This window comes from Capsicum annuum, chromosome 7 (genome assembly GCF_002878395.1).
Source record: "Capsicum annuum cultivar UCD-10X-F1 chromosome 7, UCD10Xv1.1, whole genome shotgun sequence".
NCBI classification, from domain to species: Eukaryota; Viridiplantae; Streptophyta; class Magnoliopsida; order Solanales; family Solanaceae; genus Capsicum; species Capsicum annuum.
This window is the reverse complement of record NC_061117.1, coordinates 102,576,973-102,596,134: the sequence shown is the minus strand read 5'-3', so window position 1 is coordinate 102,596,134 and position 19,162 is coordinate 102,576,973. Positions and strand designations below refer to the sequence as shown.

General features: G+C 38.4%; 1 protein-coding gene across 4 annotated transcripts in view; it reads left to right on the top strand.

The window, feature by feature from the left end:
- The window catches only part of LOC107878051 (OVARIAN TUMOR DOMAIN-containing deubiquitinating enzyme 11), a 34,990-nt gene extending 16,827 nt beyond the window's left edge, over nucleotides 1-18,163 (top strand). For 2 of the 4 annotated variants that reach the window (XM_016724918.2, XM_016724919.2), the window contains exons 6-10: nucleotides 11,078-11,151; nucleotides 11,229-11,277; nucleotides 12,654-12,738; nucleotides 17,799-17,855; nucleotides 17,939-18,163. In XM_016724918.2, coding sequence (XP_016580404.1) covers nucleotides 11,078-11,151; nucleotides 11,229-11,277; nucleotides 12,654-12,738; nucleotides 17,799-17,855; nucleotides 17,939-17,985 — 312 coding nt within the window. In that variant the 3' untranslated portion in view covers nucleotides 17,986-18,163. The remainder of the gene's footprint in view (nucleotides 1-11,077; nucleotides 11,152-11,228; nucleotides 11,278-12,653; nucleotides 12,739-17,798; nucleotides 17,856-17,938) is intronic. The other 2 variants (XM_047393635.1, XM_047393636.1) reach the window with 1 other exon arrangement.
- The last annotated feature ends 999 nt before the right edge of the window (nucleotides 18,164-19,162 follow it).

Below are 19,162 nucleotides of genomic sequence, written 5' to 3'. Positions count from 1 at the left end.
CAACTCTAGTGACCTTAGAAGATGGAGCAACTGAAGCAACACGCTCAATCAGCCACCAATTGGGTAAGCAAATGGATCGACTGGTGAAACTCAGCATTAGACACATCAACTTGAGGTGTCCGAAGAAGGCTAGGGGAAACCGGTGGAACTCCACGTGGGGCAATACAACCAGGAGCTAGAGCTCTAGACCGGGTCTGAACTCCATAAGTAGTACGAGCTCCGTCGACATTGTCCTCAGACGGGATAAAAGAGTTCCACAAGCATCAGATCTTTTGGGAGGCATGATCTAAAAAGCGAACATACGGGAATTAGAGGAGATTTCAACATCCTAGACTCTATAGCCCGAAAGTAGATCACAAAAAAGGGAAACATTCCTAAATATCTCGTAGCCTCTCCGTTAGATGTGTGGCGTGCTACACACCCATAAAAGAGACTCTACTTGATACAGCGTTGTGGACACCCAATGACACCAAACCTAGGCTCTGATACCATCTTTGTCACGACCCGAACTAGGGTCTGGCCGTGACAGACATCTCAAGTCCAACAAGGATCAGAGACCACCCCTACTCCTAATCAAACAGAAAACAATACTCCCAACAGTGATTGAATTCCGAACATATAACAAGACAACATGAGATAAGCTCAAAGAATTTAAGATATGTCTATAATCGATAACCGTTAACCAACCAAAAACAACCACCACCACCACCAAGTCCACAGTAATATCCACAAAGCCTTCTAACAAAACCGACATCAATAAAATGTCGGGACATGCCCCCGACTCTAACAAATGACAATGATAATGCGAACTCTTCAATTTTAGTTCATGAAAGAAAATCGATGGAATGATCAAGTCTTCCGAAGAGTGGAAGCTCACCACTTCACCGCAAACGACTGACGAACCGAGTTGATCCACCTAACACTCTGCAGGAAAAGTAGAAGTATTTTCGGTGCCTGCATCGCATGGGAATACAGCATCTGGAGACGGTTAGTGGGTTGAGCACTAATATGTAACTCGGGGATAAGGAAATAAAATAATGCCAAGTCAAATCTAATTCAAAAACCATGCACATAATGTCGTACATATAAATATCATGCCGGGATAAGGAACAAGCCCTAGCATGTATTTTAAAACTTTAGCCTGGATTGTGTAGCTTAACTGTCATATAACAGTACCTACGGGCTATATAGGCCGCAGTTCTCACCCCCTAGTCGGGCCCCAGTGTGTGTAGCCGCACGAATCAGAGAATAATCTTAGATATATGCATGGGGGACTTGAACATCCCAATCATATACTAAGGTGACTTAAGCACTCGATCATGTAATGTAATATGGGGGACTCGAACCTTCCAATCATAATAATAAGGTGGACTCGAACCACCCGGTCATAAGCAAGGGGACTCGAACCCCAGGCCGTTTAGACCCCCTCACCGGAAAACGCAATTTCCAATATTGGTCCTTCGGGATCGCTACTTCATGGCCCAGCTACACAACCCTCTTTTAAGCCCATTAAAATATTTATCGCACATTCCCATTCATTGAACCAAATACACATCTAGGCATACATTGTTGGTATCATCATACCAACTACACTTGCAAGGTAACAACATCATGCTATTACAATTTCCATACTTGGAAATCAACTCCCTTTGTTCATTAATACAAGGTGGGGGGACAATGACTCCCTTTGTTCATTAAATCAGACCATTGTGTTTCAAATACCTCTTTATATCATGCAATTGTTCCGAGAGTAGTTCAATGCAATTATACTCATACTCAAAATAACTTCCACCAAAATTTGGGTTGGGGTTATTACCAATTCAATTGTCAATATTCACAAATTTGGGGAAATCACAATCCCCTAGTTTATTCACCATGCCCATGCACGCCACAAGTTCAAAACCATAAATAAAGTATGAACAATCATATGTAAACTATGGAAAACATTATTCAAACACTAACATTCAACACCCTCAACCCATTTTCCAAAACCAACATCAAAACCACATGAATAACTATTTAGAACACATGCTTTTACAAAATAATAGTTGGGGAAGAGTAACATGACCCTAGATAGGAAGGTCTGGAGGGCGCGAATTTCGGTAGAGGATTAGGGCCAGTTTGGGTCGCTAGTGTAGGGAATTACTTGGTGGGGGTTTTATTCCTGTTATGATTCCGTCTTCCGTGTTCCATGTTTTATTACGAATCTGTGTGCTTTCCTCTGCTTTCTTCTGTTTTATATTACTTATGGGTGCCGTATTTATGTTATGTAATCTGCTTCTGTGCTTTACTATGTGTTTGTGTGGTATCTCGTGTCTTGAGCCGGGGGTCTATCGGAAACAGCCTTTCTACTTCATCAGAGGTAGAGGTATGGACTGCGTACATCTTACCCCCCCCAGACCCCACTAGGTGGGAATACACTGGGTTTGTTGTTGTTGTTGTTGTTGTTGAAGAGTAACATGCCTGAATTATCAAGATTTATGGAGAGAAATCAACCCTTGGGAGCTCCAATTGATCAACTTCTTGAAAATCCTAAGTTTCTTGCTTGAGAGAATTTAGAGAGTTTGAGAGAGTGTTTTAATTGTGAATAGTATGTTAATGAGGTCCCAAAAAGGGTTTTAAGTTGTGGGGTCTAAGTGGGGAAGGAGGGACATTTCCAGGATGGCCTTAACTAAAAGGTTGAAAACCGACGCCTAGTCGCTACGGGTGACCTCACGACTCATAGGGTCACCCTACGACTCGATTAGTCCAATCGTAGTCTGGAAAGTGTCTCGGGCCACTCGACACTGTTCTGGTTATGAGATGCACCATACGACTCGTATTTAGTCCCTACGACTCGATTAGTCCAATCATAGTCTGGAAAGTGTCTCGGGCCACCCTACACTGGACTGTTATGAGTTGCACCATATGACTCGTATTTAGTCCTTACGACTCGTTTCATGTTAGTCACTGTCACAACAGGAACTTAGGATAGTACACTGGTTTCCCTACGATTCACACCCTACGACTCGTTGCAAGACCCTACGACTCGTAGGGTCCAAGTTGTAGTCAAGACAGAAACTCCAGGCCAACATACTGGTCAGGCTATGATTTGGGTCCCTAAGACTCTCAATGACACCCTACAACTCGTAGGGTGAGTCTTAGTGAGGACAATAAACTCAAAGATCAAGAAATTTTCAGGGACCAAAAATCCGGGGTGTTACATTGAAGAAGGTTGCAATTTTGACAGTTAAAGGGTCTTACCTCGCTGGATTCACCTTATGGTCATAAAACACATATTTGTGGTTTCTGCATCATCTTTACTTTCATCTTCATCATTCCAGGCACCAAAGTTTCGTTTTTCCTTAGATGATCTTTTCCTTAATTCTGGATAGTTTTGTTTGATATGGCCCGGTTTGCCGCAATGATAACCACAATCATCATTTCTTGTGAATTCATTATCTTTGAAGGTTTGTTGAGGTCTCTGCTGCCTTTGTCTTAGAATTTGCCTGCGTCCATGATTTATAAGAGCCATTCCTTCGTTGTGATCTTCTTCTATGTTTTCATCTTCTTCTGAGTTGATAACACTGAAGGCTATAGGTTTCTTTTTCTCCTCTTTGTTGTGCCTGTTTATATGATTTTGCTCATAAGAAAGACGGTTACTTTGCAGCCCGTCATATGTCATGTTATAGAGATCTCCATCCTCTAGAATGACTGTCTTGGTTTCCATGCTTGTGGAAGACTCTTCACTAGTTTCATGACTTGAAGACTATTTGAGTAGATCATCCCTAGGGATTTTAGTTCACAGACAATATACGAACATTGACTCCACTCCCTCATTTTCTTCCATTTTGAAAAGCTCGTACTCATTGACCAGAGCACTGATCTTGGCTTCCTTTACTTTAGTAGTACCTTCATAAGTTACTTCAAGTTTGTCACGCAATTCTTTGGCCATTTTACAGGTTGATATCTTCTCGTATTCTGCTGCACTGACTGCACAATAAAGTATACTTAGAGCTCTAGAATTCGTCTCAATTATCTGATGTTGCTCTTTGGTGATTTCAAAGTTTTCAAAATCGTTCGTGCTACTGGATTCCTTTTCCTTTTCCTTTTGTCTGGTATAGGTTTTGGTCCCTTCGTGATAACTTCCCAAGCCTGGAAATCGGTTGACTGTACAAAAATTCTGAATCTGTTCTTCCTGTGTGAGTAATGTTGTCCATTAAAGTAGGGCGGCCTTGTTGAGGAATGCCCATCTTGAAGGAGTGCTTCTGGAATCTGGTAGTTGGCTATTTGATCTCTACTTACGTGCGGTTAAGCAACTCTTTTATGGTGAGACCTACTCTAATACCAATTGAAATTCAAGAGGGGGGATGAATTGAAATTTTTTTCGAGTCAATTGATAGGATTGGTCAGTTAACTCTCTTGCAAGTTAGTATAGGCAATAAAATAAAAATAAACTGAGAGCAAAAATTAAAGTAAGGAAGAACACAGAGTTTTATACTAGTTCGGATCACCAGTGGTGTCTATTTCAGTCCCCTTGGTTTGCAAGGGTTTCTTTTCGAGCTTTATGTAAAGTATGAGTTACAACGTAAGTGGAAAAGTTCTGAATCTCAATCTGTAGTTATTCAGATCTTGTGACATAACCTCGACTAGTATAACTAAGGACTGACTCAATCTTTTTGTTTTTGTAAGTGTTGTAAATTGAGAAAATTACAAAGCTTTGTGAAGACTAAAAGATGAGACTGAGTGGTAATTTCCTGTGAAGTTATGCAACGGTTCTTCCATCTTTAATGTCTTTATATAGTCTTTATCGTCTGCTGCCTTTTTTCTCTAAAAGAAAAACCTAGGGGATTTTCTTTCAATCGAGGATTTGTATGGATTCCTTGATTGTGGACTCATATCGTTAGCATATCTATATCAGATATGTTCGTGCGTGTGATATGCTGTTTCCTTTGCTGGATTGAAGTGTCATATTCATACACGTCCATATCAGATATGTCCTGTAGAGAATATAATCCCTTTCCTTACTTGGTCTTTATGGAATCTTGTCTCGTACCAATTTCCTCCTTTGATTGCTATTTAACTACTTGATCCGAAATCCTCATTAACTGCTTCTTGTGTGTGTATCTTTTGGTTCCATGTTTTGGACTCCTTTAAGGTTGCAGAATCTTTGATTTGATTCTTTCCATCTAAGTCCAAGATCTCCACAGATTGCTTCTAGATCTCCACAGATTGCTTCCCATCTCGAGGTCCTCCAAGTTTGGTTCTGCATGTTTATTTTGTTAGTTTGTCATTATTAAAACATTAGGTAATTACAGAAGGCTAACATCATGTTGATGCGGTGTCTGATTCAACATTGCCGCATCATTATGAACAGCCTCGAGAAAGGCTCCTTGATAATGAATTCCTTCGTTCACCATCCTTCGATTTGTTCTCAGAGTTTCTCAAGTTCTGTATCAAGTGGAATTAGGGGATTGCCTTGATTCCGAGTGGTGGACATACACCGGTGTGTGTCCTAAAAACAATAGAAAAGTAAAATCAAGAGACAACAGCCAACAACTCGACAAACACAAAACTCCGTAACCGTATTCCCCGGCAACGACACCAAAATTTCTTGTCTCCCAAATTACTCCTCTAAACAAAGCATAAAATGATCGTTGATCAAATACAGAATCCAACTAGGTTGGGGTTGATCCTACGGGGAATAGTTCGAAATATCAATCAAGATGTATGTCAATGCAATCAATAACAATTTTCAGTAAAAGATGGGGTCTTGTAAATAAAGAATTCAATAATAACAATTGCTGATTTCTTTGGGTTGTGATCAATATGAGAAATGCACTAAGATTGTGTTCCCCAATAACTTCATAACCCCGTAGGCTCTTCATACCTTGTGATCTCTTATGGTCTTTGGCATGCAGAATTGATAGGTTATGTATCATGTAACCGACTATGTTATGCCTCTTGTAGATGGCAATCTCCAAACACAAAGGTTTATGTGTCTTGGGTTTTCCATTACTAACCCCTATCTATGATCCCAATTTAGTCTCTCCTGTTTACTGGTTTAAGCCTAATTAAGTGAAGATTGATAGCTCCAAGTCTTGTTGTTGATTCTCCTTTTCCATCCGATTACCCTTGTTAAAGTCCAGTGTAAGGTGAGTCCTAACGTTGGGTGCTATTAGAAAGCAATCAATCCTAAGAGAATTAATTATACATGCCTAAATCCTGCCTTGAGATTCCACCTCGTATTAAAATACATGCCTAACCCCGTCTTGAGATTCACATCGTAATACGAGCACTACTTTGTTACTCCGTCATGGTTCCCGCAACCCTAGTTTTGGCGCTTAGCTACTCATAATTTTAAGAACACAAGAAGAATTCTGATAAGATAGCATAATTATGAACTTACAATAATGATATGAAAAACTTCAAAATCTCACTTTGAGTTAAAGCCCTAAAAGTTGATATTTGTAATTCCAAGATCAAGAATATGCCTTAGAACCTTACAATAATGTAATAGAACGTCCAATAAAACATAAAACCTAATAAGAGTATTTATAGATATAAAAGGAATCCTATCCTAAACTATGTAGGAGAAGAAAGTTGGCAAGTCTCTACCAATCGTGAACCATTTCGTGAATCAGCCTAATAAGAGTATTTATAGATATAAAAGGAATCCTATCCTAAACTATGTAGAAGAAGAAAGTTGGCAAGTCTCTACCAATCGTGAACCATTTCGTGAATCAGTCTTCAATCATGAACTAGAGTCGTGGAAATCAGACTCTACTTGCACTTCTTTAACATCTTTTCCACTGGTAAGTCTATCAATCGTAGACTCAGTTCATGGGTCGTGAACACCATCCATGGAAATCAAAATTGTAGTTTTTCTACAGCATCTTGTTCACGACCATGTTTGACGAGTCTTGGATGGTTCCATGACCCGTGGACACGATCCACGATTCTTTCCTTGGTTAATTTTGAGTCGTCTTTCTCCATTTTGTTGCTGAATCCTATTCTCCTGCACAATATAACAAAAACACATCAGATCTACCAAAAACACCTAAGTTCTTGCATATTTTCCTCGTCTTAAGAATAGAAAGTGCCATGAAACCATGGCACATCATCTGGCAAGCAAACGATCAGCCAACTGCAAAATCACTGTGGTGGGCCTCGGACTACCCAACCCCATCTTCTTGAACAAAGAGGTGGGCATCAAATTTATGTTGGTCTCAAGATCACACAGCCCCGAGCATTGATAGACTGCCCAATGGTGATCTGGATGGTGAAACTCCCTGGATCCTTGAGTTTTGTTGGCAGTTTATTTTGAATTCATGAGGTGCACTCTTCAGTAAGTGCAACAACAGTAACATACTCTGTTAATCTATTCTTATTTGCCGCAATATCCTTAATGTACGTGGCATACTTAGGAATTCCCTACAAAATATCAACAAGAGGAATATTAATGTGCACCTGTTTTAACAAGTAATAAACTTTTCGAAACATGCTTCCTCCTTTTGCTTTTTCAGCCTTTGTGGGAACGGGGGAGGTGGCTTCACACTTGTTGATTTATTCTCACTATTCACATCTTTCTCAGTCTCTGTTTGCTTCTCATCTCTCACCACAGTCCTGTGAGTTGCTTTCTTGGGCTGCAACTCATCTAATTGCCTACCGCTCCTTGTGGAAACTGCGTTAACCTACTTGGGATTTGGATCAGTATCACTTGGTAAACCTCCCTGAAGTCTGGTGTTTTGTGCCCCAGCAAGTTGTCCCATCTGAACCTCTAGAGTCTTTGTGGCTAACTGTTGATTTTTTATGTCAGCAGCCATTTGTGCTTGGTTAGCCATGATTTGCTTCAACAGCTCCTCAATATTGCTGGACTGAGTATTAGAATGACCACCCCGAGCCTGTTGTTGAAGATTTTGATTTCCCACTTAATTCCTATACCGATTGACATTCTGCCCTTGATTTCCACCCCATGAGAGATAGGGTGATTCAACCAAACTGGGTTATAAGTGTTCCCAAAATTTTGATTACCTTGGCGTTGAGCATTACCCACAAAGTTCACTGATTCTGGATTCGCTGAACAGGCATCTGCTGAGTGATCACCATTACCACATACCTCACACCAAGTCTGAGTTTGCTGTACTAGGTTCATAGGAGATTGTTGAGGTCCCAAATTCAGGTTACTAAATTGAGTGTTCATCTGATTCTGCAAGGAGGCAATATGTGCTGTTATGGCAGTCAATTGATCCACTTCTAATAAGCTTGCCGCCTTCTTTGTGGTGCTTCCCGAAACATCTGCATTCCACACTTGGTTTTCCCGCGAGATGCGATTCAGAAGTGTATATAACTCATCATATGTGTTTTCTAAAGCTTGCCCACCATCTATCGAATCCAAAAGGATCTTCGTGTTAGGTTCAAGCCCCTCTATAAAAGTATGCATCAAAACATCATTAGTTTGATGGTGGTGAGGGAAATCATGAAGCAAGGACTTGAACTTCAGTCAAGCTTGATACGAATTTTCACCATTCTTTGCCTAAGCTCAAGATCACACTTTAATTTTGCAGTCTTTCCAGAGGACAAGAAATGGATCTAGAACTTCCTTGCTAAATCATCCCAGATGGTGATGAGATTGGGTGGTTCAGTTTTCAACCACCTCTTTGCTTCCCCTAACAGAGAAAAAGAGTAGAGTATTGAGTCTCACAGAGTCTGATGAGACTCCTGCAGGAATGTATGTGTCACTAATCTCAAGAAAATTCTGCAAGTGCTGTTGTTGGTCCTTATGAGATAGCCCTGTAAAAGCTCAAATCAACCTCCTGCTTCCGATTGCGAATGCTGGAGGTGCATTATTGGCGAGTGTGATTGCTACCTCGCGAATTGGCCTTGCTGCTACCATATCTACAAAAACAACTTTACTTGATCAGCCAGCTGAATCTGTTGAATTGTGTATTGAAGAGCAACTGCTCTTTGCCACTGGTGAAATGCTCGTTCAGGTTCCAAATACGGTCCAACCAATTCTTTTTTTCTTGCTAGCTTTGAAGAACAGATTGTACCTGTAAACGTAGCTGCTAAGATCAAGTTGTTAACACTTGTACAATTCCAATAAAAACTAACATTAGAAAATCACTAATTTTCTAGGTCCCCGGCAACAATGCCAAAAACTTGCGTGTACGCAGTCGTACAAGTAATACAAGACTAAGAGTCTAGATATCGTACCCACAATGACTTTGAATCTAGTAATTTCCTTAACTCAATTTATTCTAGTGTCTTGAACAAGTGCGGAAGTAACCGATTAAGACGAGGTTTGTTTGTGATTCTAAGTAAACTAACAATCAATATTTAAAAGAGTTAAAACACTTAGAAAAATTGTAAATAATATGATGGAGAAATTTCAAGGTCAAGGAACTTCTCGCAATCTTGTATACCGTTACTCTGTCATTGGTTATGTTGTTTATCAGGTAGTTGGTTAGGGTTGATAATATGACTATGGTCTTCCGAGCCTCTAATTGTCTACCTAAGAGGATATTGCAACTACATCGTTGAGTGGGGGTGTAGTAATCCATTTTAGATGCATTAAAGTATCGTCTTGTATTTGAACCAAACAAAGCGTTCTAACTATAGTCCTATCCTAGACGCGAATCAATCTTTACTTTATGAAAAATGAGAACTCGTCCCTTAGACTCCCCGTTCTATCCTAATGATTCTCCTTTTAGGTTCACAAGAGGATTATAGATGTATCTTAATGTTGGCCAAGCATTAAAATAGTAAAAACAAGAGTTTAAGAACCACCAATATGATAAATCCAACGATAAATCAACTCGAGAGTACGAAATACAATCGTGCGTTCGATCTCAACCCTAGAACAAAGGTTTTTAGCCACTCATGTTTAGAATCATCATCATATAATTCAAAGTGTTCATATGATAATTGAAATAGAAGAGAAGATTGGAAAAATAAACCCTAAGTCCAAGCCTTTAGGCATTTTCTACTCCTCAAGATGTACGTAATAATTGTCATAAAATAAACAAGTGTCCCATTTATAGTCAAACTCCCTTTGTGTCACTTTGAAATCGCGGAGCAGTTGCTCCGTGGCACCTCAAAATCGCGCTACTCCACTGTTTCATGCCATCGACTCTTTCGGTCATCTCCGTGCCACACTAGTAAAACTGTACACAACTTCCGTGGCACGGAGGCATGTTATGCCCTTCAGTTTTTACCAAATGCACTCTTTTGACTTGCCTTTGTGTCTCATTGGTCTGTAGTCGCCTTCAAATCTCTATTTTCAGCCCGTCTTGCATCCCAATATCCAGCATAACACATTTATCATCAATGCGCTCTTCATCAACATTAAATCAAGCTTGATCTTTGCAAAATCTCCACCTGAAAATGCTAATCACATTTATTAGTTCACGAACACACTTAAAGCTCAGACAATGAATATATACGCAATGTAGCTCACAAAATCTGTAAAAGTGTGGGCAATAATTAGCAATTGAACGTATAACTACTCCCAAGATCACCGACCCTATCTTGCTTTTGTTTGTGTTTTGATTTCTTATCACTAGTCTGACTCCTATTGTACACATCATGGATCTGTTTTAATTATATGTGAGTCTTTTAGGTTCTCTGTTAGGGGGTTAGCACATTACAGTTCAGTTTAAAGAAAATGAGTTAAGCTTTTATGCAACATTCTCGGTACCTAGTGCTGTTAAATCTAAACAACTATGCATTGGGTAATTGCCCCAGGACTTACAGACTATTAACTAAAAGTAGGCCAAGAAAAAGGGTTAACCTTTTTCTTCTTTTGGGAAAAGAGTAAGCTAAGGACAATTGTTGTAATATCATAGATTCAGACTTCAGAGTGTAACATTTCTGGTTGAATTTTCATTTTGCTCCTCCTGGGTGATTTGTGCATTATAATGGAGTAACAAAGAAGTGTTCTCCCAGTTTTTATCTGAGATTCATCAGCTCAACTTCCTGACCATATTTCTCGATCTAGTAATCATTAATACAATCCTCTACTTGCTTGAGTTCTACACCATCTCTATATCTAGTTTTGTCCTACATGTTTCTTATCCTAGTTGAAAATTCGTTTCAGCTAAAGCTCTTTAAAAAGTTATATGATGGTTATGTACCCATGAAATACAAAAGCTACTTGAAGAAGATGAAGAGGTAAGCTATCTGGTCAATTTTCAGTGCTTATAACGGGAAATCTCAATACTTTACCAGCATATTCTTATTCTAACCAGGTTGGGAGAATGGGGAGATCATGTCACTCTACAAGCAGCCGCTGATAGAGTAAGTTGAAAATTTCTCTGTTGTGCATCAACAAGCATTAGAGCATCTATGTGGTGTACTTGTGAGTATATAACACAGCATTTGACCTGAGATTTAATGGCACTGTTGAGGTAGCATAGAAGAAATATGAGGATGTATTTATGCAATATTATGACACATTATAATTCAGAACATTGCATACAAGATAAAGCCAACAAATTATACTCAGTAACGATGTATTGCCCGGACAGAAAAATTGATGCATTGCAAATCTGAGCTTGTTAAATGTGAATAAAGTGAAGCAACCTTGCTAGAAGCATCCTATTATTGCATAATATACATAGAGGAAAAGTTTCCTGTGAAAAAGTTAAAAGACTTTTGGTTGTGAATTTTGAGTTGGTGTTGGTATATCACGTGGCAGCAGCAAAAATCATGTGTAAATTATTTTGCTCAGCTTTCTTGTTTCACCATGGTTGAGCTGTTAGCCCTTTACCATTTTCCTTTCATGAAAGTTCTTTTTGTTAAGAGAAAATACTTGGTGGATTAAGAAAGTTCCTACTTAGAACTCTTTGACTATGATATGTAGAGTTTTATTCATGACCGAAGCTGTCAGAGCAAATAACCTGATCATATCAACATGACCATTTCTAATAATACCTCTCACTTCCTTGCAACATGGGGCATCATCTCATTTGTTTAACCTGACCTTCTCTTATATGCGGTATACCTGTGTTGCATGTACATTTCTGAAAAGTAACTGTAGATTTTAGAGCAGAAGTGAAAAGAGTTAACTTTGGCCTGTCACATCTTGCCAATTTACATTAGGCTTTAGAAGACATACAGTTATTTAAGACATCAAATAGGTCTTTGAAAGATGATCTGTATCACAACGTGATGTGGATTGCAGTTCCCTTGTATTTTGTTTCTGTTTTATTAACTTCAAGAAGGATAGAGCATATTATACCAAAAGCAAAAGCGAACTTATGGAAACCAGAAAATGAGTACAAAAACTATAGCAGCATTGGCTCATTTGTTGTGTTACTGTGTCGACGAAACTAAAGAAGAAAAGAAATATTAGAGAGCTTGTTAATAGTTAAGAGACAAATATAAAAAAAACAGTTTAAAGAAAAAATATCTTCTGCCACATTTCTCATACTTGTGAAGGGATAGAATTCAAATCAATCCGTTCACTCTTAGTGATTGAAAGTTCAAATCGCATCACACTTGAAAGCAACTTAAAAGCAGGACATCTACTACCTCGGCTGTTTCTTCTGTTCTTGTGTTGTTAATAAGCCTCTCATCCATAGGTTCTAGCTGCAGTTCTTTTTCTTTCCCCTTTGTTAGGTGACTGATGGTGCTGTCTTATAACTCTTATGTTTCTTGGATTTTATTTGCAGTTTGGGGTAAAAATATGTTTGGTCACGTCTTTCCGGGACAGTGGCTACATTGATATCCTTCCCAAGGACATACAACCTTCTAGAGGTACATGCATTTTTTCTGTTACCTAATGATCTCGGCACAATCAATACTTGTGCTCTTATTTAATTTATGATTGTTAATTTTTAAATTTTCTGCTTGAATTATTAAAACTAAATATACATCTTGTGAGAAATAATGGGAAAAAAATACTATTGAATTTTGTCTACATAATTATATTGACAGCCTATTTATAGTCACTACATTACAATTCTTTTCCAAGTAGGATTTTGTTTACTATTCCTATTCCTACTCATATTCTAACACTCTCCCTCAAGCTGGTGCATACAAGTCATATGTACCTAGCTTGTTACAAATGTAATTAATACGAGTACCGATGAGGGACTTAGTGAAGATATCTGCAAGTTGATCACTTGACTTTACAAATTTTGTAGCAATATCTCCCGAGAGTATCTTTTCTTTGACAAAGTGACAATCAATCTCTATGTGCTTCGTCCTCTCATGGAACACTGGAGTAGATGCAATATGAAGGGTTGCTTGATTATCACATACAAGTTCCATCTTACCAGTTTCTCCAAGTTTTAGTTCTCTCAGCAATTGCTTGATCCAAACCAGCTCGCAAGTTGCTGCAACCATTGCTCGATATTCTGCTTCAGCACTAGATCAAGCAACCATACACTCTGTTTCTACTCTTCCAGGACACCAAATTACCTCCTACTATCCAGATATAGAATGCCTATCAGAGGGTGATCCTGCCCAATCAACATCTCTATATCCAATGATATGCTCATGGCCTCGATTCTCGAAGAGTAGTCATTTACCTAGAGATGACTTTATATATCGCAAAATACGAATAACTGCATCCTAATGACTATCATAGGAGGAAGTCATAAAATGACTTACAACACTCACAGGAAAAGAGATGTCAGGTCTAGTCACTGTGAGATAATTCAACTTTCCAACCACAACCGCCTATACCTTCCAGGATCACTAGTGGCTCCCCTTGTCCTGGCAGAAATTTAGCATTAATGGGTCGACATCCCATCATTCCTGTCTCCTCAATAATGTCTAAAGCATACTTGCGTTGAGAAATAACAATACCTGATCTGGACTAAGAAACCTCAATACCTAGAAAGTATGTCAATCTGCCAAGAAGGTCTTTAGTCTTGAAATGCTGGAAGAGATGCTTCAAGTCAGTGATACCATCTTGATCATTGCCGGTGATAACAATATCGTCTACATATACCACAAAATAAATACACAGATTTGGTTCAGAATGGCGACAACACACTGAATGATCAACTCCACTACAAATCATGCCAAACTCTTGAATAATTGTGCTAAACTTTCCGAACCAGGCTCGAGAGGACTTTTTCAAACCATAGAGTGACTTGCACAATCGACATACAAGGCTACTAGACTTCCCCTGAGCAACAAAACCAGGTGGTTGCTCCATATTGACTTCTTTCTCAAGATCACCATGCAGAAAAACATTCTTAATGTCCAACTGATCAAGAGGCCAATGACAAACGACAACCATAGAGAGAAAAAGACGGACTGATGCTATTTTAGCCACGGGAGATAAAGTGTCACTATAATCAAGCCCAAATATTCGTGTTTATCCATTGGCAGCAAGGCGAGCCTTCAGCCGATCAACCTGACCATCTGGACTAACTTTGACTATAAATCCAACGACAACCAACAGTAGATTTACAAGGGAAACAAGCTCCCAAGTACCACTTGTATGTAAAGCAAACATTTCATTAATCATAGCCTGTTTTTTTCATCCTGAATGGAAAAGTGCTTCACTTGTAGTCTTAGGGATGAAAATAGAGGACAAAGACGATACCAAAGCATAATGGGGTGATGACTCAAGAAATTATAATGTGGGTTAGCATTACAAGTGGATCTTATACCTTTTTGAAGTGCAACTGATTGGCTAGAAAGAGGCAGGTCCGCAGTAGAGGAAGCGTCAGGCGCATGACATGAGTCATCTAGGACTGATGCTGGACATGGGTGGCGATGATAAGTCAAAAGTGGTGGCACTGTAGCTGAAGATGGAGAAGTAATCGTAGATTCCTCAAAGATTGGTGTGGGTAAGATTGGAGGTATGGGTAAAACCTCAGAGATATTAAGATGATCAAGAGATGTATAATAAGGTTGAGATTCAAAGAATGTGACATTAACGGACATAAGGTAGCGATCCAGATCAGGTGAATAGCATCGATACCCTTTTTAAACTTGAGAGTAACCAAGGAAGACACATTTGAGAGCACGAGGGGCTAATTTATCTTTTCCTGGGGCCGAGTTATGAACAAAACATGTGCTCCCCAAAACACGAGGAGGGATAGAGTAGAGATGTGATTGAGGAAATAGTATGGAATGGGAAACCTGATTTTGGATCGAAGATGATGAAATTTTGTTAATGAGATAGTAAAATGCGAGGACTCTATTGCCCCAAAAACGCAATGGAACATGGGATTCAATGAGAAGAGTGTGAGCAGTCTCAATGAGATGCCTATTTTTCCTTTCTGCTGTACTATTCTACTGAGAGATATATGGACATGATGTCTGGTGAATGATTCTCTGAGTCATAAACTCCTGAAACTAGGAGGATAAGTATTCTAAGGCATTATCACTACGAAAAATACGAATAGAAATACCAAATTGATTTTGTATTTCTGCACAAAAAATCTTGAATATAGAGAATAACTCGGAATGATCTTTCATCAAGTAAACCTAAGTACATCTTGAAAAATCATCGATGAAAGCAACAAAGTAACAAAATCCTGAGGGTAAACTTACTCTACTGGGACCCCAAATATCAGAATGGACTAATGAGAAAATGTAGCACGGGTGTGTTTCCCAAGTTGACACGACTCACAATCTAAAGTGGATAGACCAGACAAACTAGGTACCATCTTTTGTAACTTGGATAGATTAGGATGTCCCAAATGTTTGTGAATAAGGTCGGGAGGGTTTGTAGCGGAGCATGTTGTGAAGGAAGTTGAAGAGGTAGGATGGTAAAGGCCTTGTGATTCATGTCCTATGCCAATTGTCTGTCCCATTTTGCAGTTCTGCATTATAAAAGAATCATAAAAAAAGTTATACTACAATGAAGGGCACGTGTCAAACGATTAACAGATGCAAGATTAAAAGGACAACCAGGGACATAAAGAACAGAGTCTAGAGTGACAGAAAATAAGGGTTTGGCTTGTCCAACTCCTTTTGGCTCTGTTTGGATTCCATTGGCTAAAGTAATAGCAGGAAGAGATTGTGGATAAACATTATCAGATAGAAGTGATTTGTCACCAGAAATATGATCAGAAGCACCTGAGTCCACAACCCATGATCCAAAGGTAGGAGATGGTGCAGTTGAGGCTGTTGGTAGAGATCTATGCTTACTTGCTCGATATTGAAGATACTCATTATATTCCTTGTCAGATAAATACACTCATTGATCACCTGTGGTGTTAGACTGAGCAATACGAGCATTTTTAGGTAGTCAACCATGCAAAGAATAACATATTCCACGAGTATGTCCAAGCCTATTGCAATAACTATACTTAGGTCGAGAATAACATACACCATGAGTATGTCCAAGCCTTTTACAATAACTACACGTACGTCGAGATCTTCCAATCAACCTTTCCCTCGCTGATTCTTTATAAACTCTGACATCTGAGTTTCTGATCTCCTTATTAAGATTCAGATTTAATTAGGAAAAAGAAATATTGCCGGAATTTGGCTGGAAAAAGAAAAGTTGCCAGATATAAGATCTGATATTCGAAAGTTATTCGGAATCAGAAAATAATGATAGGAGCAGCCTCGTAACGAAGAGGCGAGGCTATTGGAAAAAAGAAACTATCGGAAAAGTAACCGGAAGACATTGCACGAGCCAGCCCGTGGACTGACGCACTCGCCGGAGAATATCTTCCGGCGGCGCGTGAGGGTGCGAGTGACGTCTATTCTCAGCGAGTCTGACTGGGGTTTGTTCGCCGAGAAGTTCCGAACATGATGGTGGTGTTGGTTTGTTTTGAAATACACCGACGAAAAATATATTTATTTGAACAATGGCTTCTGTCATCGGAAAACGACGCAGTGACGCCGGAATGATATTTTTCGCACGAACGCTTTGATACCATGTGAGAAATAATGGAGAAAAAATATTATTGAATTGTGTCTACATAATTACATTGACACCCTATTTAAAGACACTACATTACAATCCTTTTCCAAGTAGGATTTTGTATACTATTCCTTTTCTTACTCATATTCTAACACAAACAATGGACCTGAAAATTACAAAGTAACACTAAAATAACAAATAGGTTATCAAAAAACACACACTAAAATAATGATTTGTGATATATAGTACTTGCTATTTTTGTTTGGGACACTAGACCAAAATCTTCTCTCTGAATTGGTAAAATATATTCAGAGTAAAAACAAAAATATCTTATTAGGTAAACAAAAGTTAAATCATCTTTTATTTCAGCAAATGGATGAGCTTTTCTAATTTGGAAGAAAGTGATTTCTTTTTATCAACGCGTTGCTTGGTATCACCCTTTATATATGCGACTGAAAGTATCCTCCCAAAGTTAATTGGTACTAATTAACTGTTATGTACTAAATGAAAGCTGCTTTAAATTGTAATGACATTGCTGCATCATTTAACCAGGTTGATTCTAATGTCAAGATTCCTTCACTGTCAAATGAAACATAGTAATTGTTTCCACAAGAAATTGAAAGGTGTAAGCAGAGCTAAGTAAATGATGTTAAAGCAGCGATAGATTCCCTTTAAGATAGAAGCGATATTCTTCTGGCACTTTCTACTACTTCTGACAGCACCTTCTTGGTGCTACGTTAATAATATACTTTCCATTTCTCAGAAAAAGAATATGTTGAATCATGTTTGATGTTGTTCTACTGATTCTATGTACATAGACCAGCACATCTGTTCTTGGTGATCTTCAGAAGACCATGTTGTGTGGTGCTGATGAACATTTCCTCTCTTTGGCCTGTAATTATCAATTTGTGTAGGGCGTCAATGTGTTTAATCTCTTGAAGGAACAAATCTTGACTTCTGTTTTTTGATTTTTCAGAGCTGTGGCTGAGTTTCTGGAGTGAAGTGCACTACAATTCGTTATACGAAATTGGAGGTAAGTGCGTTATTGTTACCGCTGTTGTGTAGTAGTTCAGAAATTTGGGTCAGGTATACTGAACACATTTGCTTTACTTTCAGAAGCTCCAGCTAGAATTCCCAGAAAGAAGCACTGGCTTTTCTTCTAAGCCCCTTCACCAGCAAAAATACTGCATACGGTAGATTGATTACTCTAGAGAGCACGGAATGCACATATCAGAATCCTATGTATAATATTATTTATACAGCTCAGTTTGTAGAAGGAAGACAATTATGATTTCATTATACTCCTTCTTGGTAATGAATTAAGTATTCTTTTGGATCTTATGTCAAATTATTTCACGTTGACCTGACTTTATTTTAACTCATCTGTAGATTTTCATTTTTTTGCTTTCAAATAATTCAAAATCTTTTATATGGTAGTAGAATATGTAGAGAACTTCTAGAGAGTCAATAGCACAACGAAAATAGTAAATCTGACATCTCCAACCATTGTTATGTAATCATCGACAGTCTCAGCCGTGTTCCGGTGAGTCTTTTCTACTCCAAGGATTTTCTAATCACTTAAAACCTCGTCTTAACACTTTGTTTGGATGGTGGTTTCCTATGCTATGGTATGGTTATTGAGAGAATCATGTTCATTTTGATTGTTTCTTAAAATCTATTACTCCCTCGGTCTCAAATTATGTGTCATCATTTCTTTTTTAGTCCGTTCCAAAATAAATGTCGCTTTGCCTAATTACCTTTTTATCCTTATTGATCCTACTTAATTAAAAAAAAGATATTGACACATTTTTTTATAAAGGATAATTTGGTAAACTTTACCAAATCTTTCCTTTTTTCTTAAACTCCGTGTCTGGTCAAATGGCGACACATCAAATGAGACGGAGGAAGTATATGGTATGGTTTGATTACTTAACATCACGAAAACCTCCACTTTATAAAACCACCAATTTGGTGGTATACCGTTGTTTCCTTATTTCTTTTGCCAATTATGCCCTTACTTAATACTCTCTGTTTCAAAAAGAATGATCTTGTTTGACTTGACGTAGAGTTTAAGAAAGTAAAAAAACTTTTGAATCTTGTGGTTCCAAATTAAAGTTATGTCAAATGTATCAAAATGTCTTTTAATCTCGCAGTCTTAAACATATCATGTAGATAGTTGAAATCAAAATATTATAAAAAAAGAGAGGAGGTCATTCTTTTTGGAATGAATTAAAAAACAAAGTAGGTCGGAGGAAGTATACATAATTGTATTTTACCTTTTACCATATATTATTTCCTACCATAGTACATCTCCTGTTTTCACGTTTCTTCTGCTTTCCG